Source organism: Falco peregrinus, chromosome 7 (genome assembly GCF_023634155.1).
Source record: "Falco peregrinus isolate bFalPer1 chromosome 7, bFalPer1.pri, whole genome shotgun sequence".
In the NCBI taxonomy this organism is placed as follows: Eukaryota; Metazoa; Chordata; class Aves; order Falconiformes; family Falconidae; genus Falco; species Falco peregrinus.
The window spans coordinates 16,642,133-16,654,175 of record NC_073727.1 but is presented as its reverse complement, the minus strand read 5'-3'; the positions used below and the strand labels follow the sequence as shown (position 1 = coordinate 16,654,175).

Sequence of the window (12,043 nt, the reverse complement as noted above, 5' to 3'; positions counted from 1 at the left end):
AAAAATAACAGGTGATGGTTTCTTGTAGCTTATAGTTAGACAGGTGAAACAGTGTTAGGTATCTCAGTTCTCCTTTAGTTTTACCTGTATAAAATGCCATGAAGTTTGATATTCTTCCTGATTTACACCAGCTGATGGTGAAGCAGAATCAGACACAGTGGTTATAATTTGAGGAGAGTTAGGTTATCTGGCAACCCAGGTGTAAGGTTTCCTTTAAAAATAAAATGCCTTGGGCTTTTAGACTGTGACACAGGACTTCATTTGATATCCAGCAGCCAACTGCTTATATTACTCATGGATTTATTGTTCATTTTCTGTGGAAGTCATAAATATAGTCTCTGAAATGTGCTAACTGTTTGAAGTTTTTATTTGAGTTAAAGGATAGGAGGATTTCTCAGAGGAGTCACCAGAAGATGAGCGAGCAGTGTTTTTTCGTGGTTAATTTACCTTCTTTAAAAAAAAAAAATTAGCATTACTGAGATAAGCAGGCAGTGCTGGGATTTGAGATCTCCTCTGCACCTCCACTGAATAAACCCAAGTTGCACATTCACAGCCTGAAATTCTTCATACCAAAATATCCTGAGCACAGACCCGTGGAATGATGTCTTTCATGGATGCTGATGCCTTCCCTGGCCCTATGATTTACTTTCCTTGTCTTTAGACTGTGGGTAATAACAGTTCCCCATCCATCTGCAGGGAAAGTCAGGAGAGCAAGGGTTTTAAAGAAATTTCAAAATGTTCTCATTTCAGTTTAGTTCACTACATCTGTGTCCAAATCCCTTTTCAAGAGCCTCACCCAAAGTAAATCAATGTCAAATCCATCTTCCCTATGCAAAGGACTATTTAAAATTGAACACAAGGAACTTGCCAAGGCATAAAACTACCACAGCTTCCTGCTGGTTTGAATGTATGTTCCTCTAAAAATGTCCACACTTTTAGGGAAGGAACCATGAGAGTATTTAGAGGGAGTATCAAATACGCTTGTTTGTGGCTATTTGTCTTTGGGTCTGTATTTATGATCACTGCTGGAGATGGAGTCTTACTGAGTCAACCCAGTGGGTTTCATGATGTTGCTTGGGGCACTCTGCACATCCCATGGTCACCATGGAGAGGTAACACTGACAGCTCCCACCACGTTGTATTCTAGGTGGCTCCGGGTGTCTGTACAAGAGAAGCGAGAGGCAGCTAGGGTCTCAGGACCTGGGCGCCATCATGGTTGTGGAGGCCTTCCAGGGAGAGGCGAGCCGGCTCCGAGTGGAGGGGGTCCAATTCCGCCACGTGGGCCAAGCATTTCAGCAGCACTGCAGTGCCCTGACTGTTGCTGGCAATGCACGGATGGCAGGTGAGGTGGCTGCACTGGAGGTGGGCCTGAATGATTTCAAAAGTCCCACCTTTTCCCACCCAAAGTTGGGGCGATGTCCTCAGAAGCTGCTCAGCTCTTGGGTCAGTTGACAAACTGGACTGGTAAATGTGAGAAAACCTCACCTGCAGTCTAAGCCCAAGTGAAACTTGATGGAGTGCTTTAAGCTGCTTTAGTTCCTTTGCATCTCTGGACAGCTTCTTCTGAAAATAATATTTTATTTTTATACCACACCTCTGAGTTGGCATGCTACTACTAACTCTGGAAATGATTGCACTATTACACTGTGAGGGAGCCCAGGGGAAAACAGGGCTGTGCGGTGACATAGACCAAAATCTAACTATCACCAGAAGGTTTAGGAACACATTAAGTTCCTTTGACTTTGTCACTGATAAGTGCAAAATTAATCTCTGTGATGAATGAAGGCTCACAAGACTGGTGGTGATAGGGGCAAGTTAGATGGGCTTAAATAATATTTTGAGAGTACTGGATGGGACTTTCCTCTTAAGCTAACCCACAATTATGCCTTTTCTATGCCACCTTCATCACTAAGTGAGGATCTGGGCTTCCTGGTGGCAAAAGGCAGCACTGGCCATGATCCTGGAGTACACTGGACAGGTTACCATGCCTGGCTAGACAAGGTGTACAAGATACCTGCCTTGTCCTTACTGCTCTACTGAAACGTTCCTCTTCTTCAGTCCCACTTCAATCATCCAACTGCCTGAGTTTGTAACATACTTCACTCTTGGGATCTTACCCCATGCTTTCATTGGATCTCCTCCTCCTACTTCCTCACAATACTGGACCACCTCCGTTAACCCATTTCTGTGCTCAGGGACCCTCTTTCCTACCGTGCCCATCCCAGCAGTGCCCACCTGTTGGCAAAGATCTGCCAGGTGAGTACGGGTGGGCGGCTGTAACCAAGCAGTCTCGCAGGAGCCAAAAGAATTAATTGCATGGCATCAAAGGATGAGGAGCTAATACAAAACTCTCCCTACTTTCAAGCTGCCATGTGCTTTTTGCTCACAAGACTCATTTTTTCCCCCAGACTCTTACATACGTGGCTGTTGTGTCTTGGACTCTTTTGGCCAAGGACTCCGTCTGATTGGCATCTCAGACTTTGTTGTGGACAGCAATGTTTTCTATAACATTTCAGGCCATGGGCTTCTGTTGGGTAAGTGAAGCAGAAAAATTCCTATCCTATATCTAACAGCAACATGTACTGATTAGCATTTGCACAAAAATCCCTTTCGAGGAAAGAATGGCAGATCCTTAACTGCACCCTGAGAACTTTAATCAAATCTGCATTTTCTGGTGCCAGTGAATCTGGAATAAAGCTCCCATGCTTCCACATGCAACTCCTAGCAGTTATTTCCATTTGACCATACACTCTGTTTCTTCATGCCAGTCTTCACTTGTTCTGGATCACTTACTTTTCAGTGTACAAGTGGAAGAATTTTTTTAGGGGATTGATTTATCTGTCATTGGAAGAGCACCATTATGCAGTATTTAAGACCCCAGTTCAGTGAAGCATTTAAGAGCATACTTACCTTTAACTTCAGTCATTTGACATCGAAGATAATGGAGTGAAAGCATATGTTAAAAGTTAAGCAGAGGATTTAGCACTTAAATAAATTGGAGCTTGGAGCAACAAAAGTGTTAAGCAACAAAATATTGCTCCTAACTAACCATCAGGAGACTGACTTGCAGCATCTTCTGCTGGGATCTCATGTTGCCTAAATACCTAAAGATATAGCTTGATTTTTGTTTTCCATCAGAGATGGGATAAAAATGACCAATTTTAAGATAAACAGAGGGGGAAAAAAAGCCTTTCAGTCCTGATCCTGCAGTTACATACACTTACACAGAGCCCCTATGCTAGGTCCTGTATTTAAACATAAGGAGAAGTGACAGATTATGATTTAAACAGAGAAGACTATAAAATGAGAGTGATTGTACACATCTTGCAGGGGAAGAGAGCTGGCTCAGAGAGATGCAATGCCTTGCCCAGGGTGATGCATAGAGTGCTCAGGGCCATGGCAAAGCAGAACAAGATCTCCAACCTGCCACATGCCTTGGCTCACTCATGCTAGGACATGTGTCTAGGACTCTGGGCTGAGCTGAACGTTTCCACTGAAGTTACAGGCTCAAAATACCTTATCCCCAAGATGTCTTTAATGGCTTCACTGTCAGCAGCTCCAGAGGGTCTGATGGATGAATTTATATATCATTTTGTTGCCTGTGAAAGAATATTTATTATAGCTGGCCATTTGCAGCTTCAGAATTGGACTCCCTCAGTGATTTCATCTAAACCCCTTATTTTCAGGGGGTTTGCAAGACAGTCATAAAAAGTCGCTCTGGGCTTAAAATTAATTGACAAACCACGTCTTGGCTTGGAAGTCAAGATCTTTTACACTACCTCAAAAACCTATATGGCTGTCAAAAGGACTGCTTTAGGATCCTGTTCATGCTCTGGTACTGGCATAATTTGTAGTAAATGCAGCCTGAAAGGAAATATTTCCTAAGCAGATCTTGTTCCAAAAATGCGGAAAGGCTCAAAAGACTTAGAGGGAGGCTAAGTATAGCTACTGACATCCCCAAAACCAAAGGACTTAAGTTTTCCTGTGAAGTGGCTTGTATGTGGGGTAGTAATGTTTGGGGGAGGGATCTGTATTTGGAGTAGAACTCGAGCAGGTATAATTGGAGATAATAATTACTGTTAGATAAACAAAACTAAATAGATTTAATTTGCTCCTGATGTGGGCCAAACAGAGATATTCCACTTTGTATTCTGCATCCAAAACACCAGAGAAGGTGAACATATGCTGATGTGTCCTTGTTCGGACTTGACTTATATGGGACTGTCCACTTTTTGCTGTTGGGTGGCACATTTCTTTGTGGTATCATTTTAAAAGAGATTTCTTTCTCCTTTTTTTTTTTTTTTTTCCTTTTTTTTCCCTTTTTTTTTCCTTCCTACTTCAATACTGTTACTAGTTCTGGGGCACCCCATGACTCCGAGTTGTGTGATCAATTGGTTGATTGATTTTTCCTTTTTCTCCTCATACTTGATTGCTTAGGGGGCCAAATCCCCCACTTCTGTGCAGAGTTTGTGCAGGTATTTTTAAGTCTGTTTAGAAATTTTTTCTTGCATGTTAGTAGGGCAGTGAATGGAGACACAGGAGACAGGACTTTGAATTCTAGCACTGCCAGAAGCATGGCTATATATGCATAGGTGAGCCACCTCCCCACTCTGAATCTCACTTTTTCCAACTGTAAATGTTCTTTATAATATACCTTTTAATCATTTTCTCTATAAACCTGTGACACAGTATGGCTGGTGTTATATTCATATGTAACACCTGGTACAGGGCCTTGTGCATATTGAATTGCAGAATCGTGGTCTCTGTTGCATCTTTGTAGAATATATGTTGTAGCATTCCTTCCCCTGATTGTTTTTATCTCATTAGAGTGTAAGCTCTTTGTGGCAAAACCTTTTTTTTTATCGTATTTACAGTGTTGATCAGATTTTGCTTGTGGCCTCCTGATGTTGCTGTGTTGAGCAGTCATGGCAGTCTTTGACCATCTCACAGCCATCTTCTACTGTATGTTAAAAACGGTTTTCTAAGTGCTTTTCAGACAGTGATTTACCCAGGACAGCTAGAAGGGAAAGCTAATTCCCAGGTGGGCCGTGCCAGCAAAGCAGTCAGGGCAAAACCCAGCAAGTTCTGTGACTTGCATAATAGATGGTTTCCAGATATATATAAATTATTTTTCTTTTTATCTTTTTATTTGTGGTTTTTTTTTTTTTTTTTTTTTTTTTTAAGGAGAAGGACCAGAAGAGGGGAACAGAGTCAGTAACAACATAGTGATTGGCCTTTCGGGAACAGACAGTTTATCCAACACTGAGACACTGTCACCAGCAGGGATCTACATCAGGGCTCCTGCCAACCATATCAAGGTAAGAAGCTCAAGTATAAAGCGTAACATTTCCTTTCTAATCAAAGATATCAGAAAGATACAGAGCTTCATTAATCGGGGAGATCATATACAGAACATTTGCTTTTTAGCTGAGCTGTCAGAAACTGTGCTTGTGATGCGATATTAAAACAAGTGCATATTACAAAATAAATTATATTCATGGGCAAATTTATTACAGAAAATTTTACTGCACTCAAATGGAATGAAATATTGCAATGGTGTCCTTCATTCTGGGGTATTTCAAAAAGTTGTTTTATTTTCTAATATTCATGGATTCATAAAAACTGGAATAAAGTCCAAGCTTAACTTCTCTAGAATTTTTCCCTACTTCTGTCTTCATAAAAAAAAATTAAATCTCAATTTTAATGGACTGGTGGCAAGCACACTAAAATTCAGCAATATCAGATGCACCTGTGTTGGGTTTTAAAATGGCAACTTAGAGTCCAAAATTTGCATTCCACTCTGATGAGGAGAATGTGTTCCCTGCCCTATGAAAATGACATTGATTTTAAAAGAAGCAAAGCTTCTTTATTCTAAATAGTGATAAAACATTGAACTCTTAAAAAGCTAACAGACTAACAACCCTTCTATCAAAAAGCTGAGCACTGTAAAAAGCTTTTTGTTCCCTAATTCTCTGATGCTTTCTTTTAGTTCATGCTTTTTTTGTCTTCTTCAAGTCACATTTCAGAATGAGTCAATTTTAAGTGTTTTTTGGGGGGGAATATTTCAGTGATTTCAAACCATTTTTCCTTCCCAACTACTTTAAGTCTGGAATTTCATTGAAACTGACATTTCTTACTGCAGTTTCTGTTGTGACAAATGCACATTTTTCATATATATATATCTGAAATCCCAACCTGTTCTGTTGCTAACCACAGAAACCAAAGCAATTATTAACTATATGTGAAAACCTAATTGGCCCCTGGGCTTCTGTTCCAGGAGGAAAGAATTGCACCTACATTTGAAGGTGAAAGAGACCAACACATTTTCTATGTTAGTATGAAAACAGTAACATTTAGGAAGGAGAGGACTTTTCTGCAATTCCCTCAAGGGCATATTTATCATTTTTAAGACCATCAAATATGGTTAAAAAATACAACAACGAGGCAAAATCACATGAATTTCAGCTCCACTAAACACAGAGTTTTGTACTACCATGCACTGACTTACCCTGGAGCTGTCTAGTCGATCGCCAGTGGCTCAGCTTTTGCAAAGGTTTGCTGCAATTACCTCTACGGGTACGTGTGAACTGACTGTGGTGGGTTTGCAGCCCATTTGTTTAGCTCTCCTAGTTCATGTGTCTTCATAGATACGCCCAAAGCCGTGTTTGTGACTGTGTATCGGAATGTCAGGGTTAAGCCTGCTCTCCAGAGGTGTGCTACTCAAGGCAGAATAGTAGATGGCCCTTGAAGGGTTGCTGACGAACCTCATTGTCAGCCGTCTCTCTGGGTGGGCTATTTCAGGCGTTGGGGCAGGAAAAGGAAAATATGAAGAAGTTGCCTAGCTTAAAATTATTAGCTGCACTTATTGTTCTACAGTACCAGGCAGTGCTCAGCAGAAGACGTGAAAGGACATGGATATTAAGAGAAAAAGTCACCCTTCCTCCAAGCAAAACACCTGTGTCTTGTGGACTTTTCCTTAGCACAGTATTAATAACTAAATGCAAGGGATGCTGGTCTGGCACCAGCATCATGATGTTATAGAGTTTGAGCACTTTTCATCTGGTCAAATGGCTCAAGAATTGGATACTGCTTTTTAGGTATTTGTAATCTTAATCTAATAGGGAGGTTTGAAGAACGGAATGGGAAAGACGCATCTTCCCAATGCCTGATTTCCAGGCCATGCCAAGGAATAGACATTTCCCCTTCCAGATTTTAATGTTAAGTGGTTGTTAGTTTTTGTGTGTGGGGTGCTTTGTGTGTGTGGGTGGTTTTTTTTTGCTTGGGTTTTTTTTTTCTGTTTTCAGATTGCCATCTTTCGATTACTGGTTTTAAACTTGCAGGCTGCAACCTTTTGGGCAAGGATTAGAGCTAAGATAGAGAGCTTTAGGTCCATCCTGTTACATCTTCTGTGCATGATGAGTTAAGCTTTCCACAGCGAGTCCTGCAATAATATTTTCATAACTACTCAATTTAGTAGTTTAGGAGCCTAAATTTGACTGAAGAGCTTAAATATCCTTGAAAATCAGTGGTCTCCTAAACAGTATTGAAATTGGGACACAGCAGTCACTCAAACCTGAGCCTACAAAGGCATTTGGAGACCAAATTCCCACTGTTTTCCCTTTGACTTAAGCTCTTAAGTGCATTTGGGAATCAGCCATTAGACAAAATTTTATACTCGTGCAAAATAATTATTACAAGGTTAGCATCTTTTTTTTTTTTTTTTTTTTAAATAAAGTATGGAAGCCTTGGTTATCACTTTTTAGTGTCATAAGACAACTTCATTAGCCGGCTGGTTTCTTGCCTTTTAAATAGTATCAGCATGAGGAACTGCAGATCCCCCTCTGATACTGGCTTTTTTGTCACTGAAACACATATCCTGTGTCCCTGGTTTTATTTTTTGGTACAGGGAAAAAAAAAAGGGTAATTTTTTATCTTTTTCTCTTGGCTATCTTTGGCCCAGTGGGTCTTGGACCTTTTGTAGTAACTTCTTATTCATAAGCATTCACCCCTTAAATCCCAGAGCCAGCATGCAGTGCTCATGCATAACAATGTACAGATGGGGTTTACAAAATCCAACGAGCATCCTCCCTTTCCTTTCTTGCCATGGCGTGAAGGACTGGGAAACAGCTGAAATGAATGAATGGGGTGGAGATCAGCCCATGTTTCCATGTTAGAGGAGTGACCGATGGTCACACTGTTGATAAATGGATTTGTTTCCCAATATTACCTAACGCAGCCATTCTCCCCAGTACCAAAGAGGTGAGGCTACAGCTGTTCGGCATTGATTGTTTCTCAACATTTCATCCCTACGGAGATCTTTTCTAAAACTTGCAAGGTGAGTGCCCACTGAAGTGAGCCCACTGGGGGTACTACTTGCATCCTGCCAGGTTCGGAAACTGGGGGGTGGTGCTGGGCACACTCTCCAGGGCTTTAATGTCATCTTTAAGGTCAACAGTTTGAGTCCTGGCTATCTAGAAGAAATTCATGAAATATTTACATTAGCAGTGTTGTACAGTTAAGAGACACTTAAAACGTCAGCCAACTTATTTTACTGACTTGCAATGCACACCTCCAGGTATTTGGCATGCTCAGGGAAGTAATTTCTCTCTGGAATTTTGGTTGCACGGACATTCGTAATATACTGACTTCCACAAAGAATTGATTTCCACACAAAATTCCCTGCTTGCCTAAAACCCCTGCCCTCCAGCCACTAGCTGGCTGAATAAATATGCAGGTTTTTTTCCTTGTGAATCATCTGTAGAACGGACGATTGGAGTCGCAAGTAAAAGATCTTGAAAATAATGTGACTCGACTGCAGAAGTATTTTATTAAAGGGAAAGGGTCTGTGGCTGCATTTTCGGAAAAAGCAGCAGTTTTGCCAGGGGATAGAGAAAGCAATGCTTTGGGTATTGATGCTTTGCTGCTTGACAGATGTCAGAGATCATGACTGCAGGGAACACACTTGGATGGGTCGGAAGAAAGTAATTGGTATATGGAGGCTTTCACCTCTAGGTCACCAGGCTCAGCTTTGAATTTGGACCATCAGGGACCAAAAAGTCATTAGTACTTCAACTTTGTCCGGTGACCTATGAATGTAACAGTGGGTGTCAGGCCGGACTTTAGAGAACAAGCTCTTCTTATAGCTGCAAGAAAGCTCATCTCAGACTCCCTTTAGAGAACTAGGTATCTCCAGAGCGCAATTAATCTTATCCAAGGATAGACCAGAAGAATTGCCCTCTGGACATGCCTATACTTTATTTTTTCCTGGAAAGGGAGCCATGGTTTACCAGCCTGGACTTCAACATCAAAGTTTTAGGCATCTAGGTAGGTGAGAGGGACCATGCCCAGATGTGCACAGGGTAACATTGCTGTACGGGCACCACCCAACACCAGCCAGCTTTGGCTGCTGGCCAGATGAAGCAGGTAAGAGCAGATTTTTTCCCTAGAGTATAAAAGCTCCTGATTCACTGGATACAAACACACATAACCCACTTGCTACTGATTTGGTAAGTACCAGACTCCTAATTTTAAGGCCGGGCAGACCTTATGTTTGCTTATTTTTCACCTCTTGCAATAGTACAAAGAATATACCTCTTGTTCATCTCTTCATTAAGAGATATTAAGTGACAATAACTTACATTTAAATTATTCACTTAACCTTGGTAAAAATAATCCCAAACAAGTAACTTACCACAGGTCTGAGTAAATTTAATTTTTTGGCCACTGACACATGCTAAAGATGTAGTTCTCTGCTTTTGCTTGAATTTTAGGCATCTCACCTTTTCAGTGCCAATGTTTCCTTTTCCTGTATTTGCTTTGGGAGGTATGAGAAAGATACAGATAATCAATAAACTGTTAAATCAGTACAGATAATGAATAAACTAAGTAGTTTGTGATTTACCTTTCTTTCATGACATTGCCTTCTTACTTAGAAAGGATTTTAAAGGTGTGAGAAGTTTTCCACACACTTTTTGTCTTACCTACTTCTTGAAGAATTATGGCAATACTATTTTTCTGTCATTTGTGTCTATTGCTTGGCCAACGCTTGTTGCCTGGTTTGAGAACAGTAGTTGTTTTAAGACTGGCCCAAGGACAGAGTGAAAACGGGACAAGACTGAGGACACAGAAACAAGGTACCAGCTTCTACCAGCCAGACTTACCAGAATCTGAATGGATTTCAGTTGGGATTTTAATTTGGGTTTTTCTTAGTTTTATTTTAATTTCCAGAGATCTGTGGTAATCTTTTTTTCACAGCCACATGTACTTCTCCGCAGGGTAACACAGTGTGTGCTGCTGGATATGGTTATTTCTTTCATCTCTCCCCTGAGGGACCATCCAAAATGCCTCTCCTGTCCTTCAGTGACAACGAAGCTCATTCCTGCACAAGGTAGTTGGAGATTTTTGGTTAAAGATAACTTAATTCAGTGCATGGTAGTGCTAACTATAATAGCAGTGGTGAGCAGAAAAGGCTTTACCCCTCCTTTCAGGATGTCTTCACACATCCACCCCACCCCCCCCCACCCCCAGTTTTGCATGCTTTTAGGGGTTCCTTTCTTGTAAGCAGAGTTCTCTGCAGTAAAGCAGGATCAGTGTTTGACAGTGACGTGTCTGGGACTGTATTTGAGGGCCTGATGGCGAATGGTTTCCTTAATAGTTTCAGTATGGTCCTTCCTCATTCACAACCCCAATTTGTTAACTTGCAGCATTTCTCTGTGCTGTTAACAAGCTCCTCCACTGTAGTCCCTCATTTAAATGATCCTGATGTAGTTTAAGGTGCCACATTTAACATACTTCCTCATCAGCCATTTAACAGCAAAGCACTGAAGCATGTGCTCTTGTGTTGAAAGCTCATTTTTAAGTATAGCAGGCATTTAGAGCAGAAAAGGTGGCATACAGAACAGATACATGGTTTGTTTCTTGGACGACTCCTTTAACATCTCCAGCAGGCCATCATTAGAGACTTGACACCAGCTTATGCAACCTGGAGCAGCATTTCTTACCTCCAGATGCTTAATTTCAGAGCAGCATGAACACTCAACTGTTAGAATTTCATAGAATCATAGAATGGTTTGGGTTGGAAGGGACCTTAAAGATCATATAGTTCCAACTATATATTCCCATTTATGCCATGGGCAGGGACACCTTCCACTGACCAGGTTGCTCCAAGCCCTGGCCAGCCTGGCCTTGAGCACTGCCAGGGATGGAGCATTCACAGCTGCTCTGAGCCTTCTGCCCTCACAGTAAAGAATTTATTCCTAATATCTCATCTAAATCTAACTTCTTTCAGTTTAAAGCAATCCCCCCTTGTCCTGTCACTACATGCCCCTGTCAAAAGCCCCTCCCCAGCTTTCTTGTCAGCCCCTTTTGGTACTGGAAGGTGCTATAAGGTCTCCCCGGAGCCTTCTCTTCTCCAGGCTGAGCCACCCCAACTCTCTCAGCCTGTCCCCATAGCAGAGGTTCTCCAGCCCTCTCATCATCTTTATTTCTCTCCTCCGGACTCACTCAAACAGGTCTGTGTTCTTCTCATGTTGGGGGCCCCAGAGATGGACACAGCACTGAAGGGGGTTCTCACCAGAGCAGAGAAGAGGGGCAGAGCCCTCTCCGTCGACCTGCTGGACATGCTGCTGCTGATGCAGCCCAGGGTTCAGTTGGCTTTTTTGTCCTTTGATTAAGTAGATTGAAGGGCCTAATCACTTTGCAGTCTAATGGGATAAAAGATGCTGTGTGTACATCAGATATTACATGTAGCAGTTGTTCCTGTAGCATTCAGGAACAGCTATTCACCAGAGCTTTTGCCTGTGCCTTCCTAAAACAGAAAGGACAGTAAAAATTGACATTGTACTAAAAGTCAGTGGATGGAACCACCTGAATTTTGAGGAAATCTGCATATTAATCTGGATTTAAAATCTCTGAGAGGGTCAAACCAAGGGCTGCAAGTCAGGAACATGTACATTTGGAATGTACTCCAAGTTGGCTGAATCCAAGACAGAGAAAAGCCTTATCTGTCCAGATTTGTATCAGGCTTATCAGAAGGTGATGCTGG

At 41.6% G+C, this 12,043-nt stretch overlaps 1 protein-coding gene across 2 annotated transcripts in view; it reads left to right on the top strand.

The window, feature by feature from the left end:
* The window catches only part of PKHD1 (PKHD1 ciliary IPT domain containing fibrocystin/polyductin), a 279,722-nt gene that overhangs the window by 124,672 nt on the left and 143,007 nt on the right, over positions 1-12,043 (top strand). For both annotated transcript variants that reach the window (XM_027789196.2, XM_027789199.2), the window contains exons 41-44: positions 1,148-1,342; positions 2,409-2,534; positions 5,185-5,318; positions 10,275-10,387. In XM_027789196.2, coding sequence (XP_027644997.2) covers positions 1,148-1,342; positions 2,409-2,534; positions 5,185-5,318; positions 10,275-10,387 — 568 coding nt within the window. The remainder of the gene's footprint in view (positions 1-1,147; positions 1,343-2,408; positions 2,535-5,184; positions 5,319-10,274; positions 10,388-12,043) is intronic.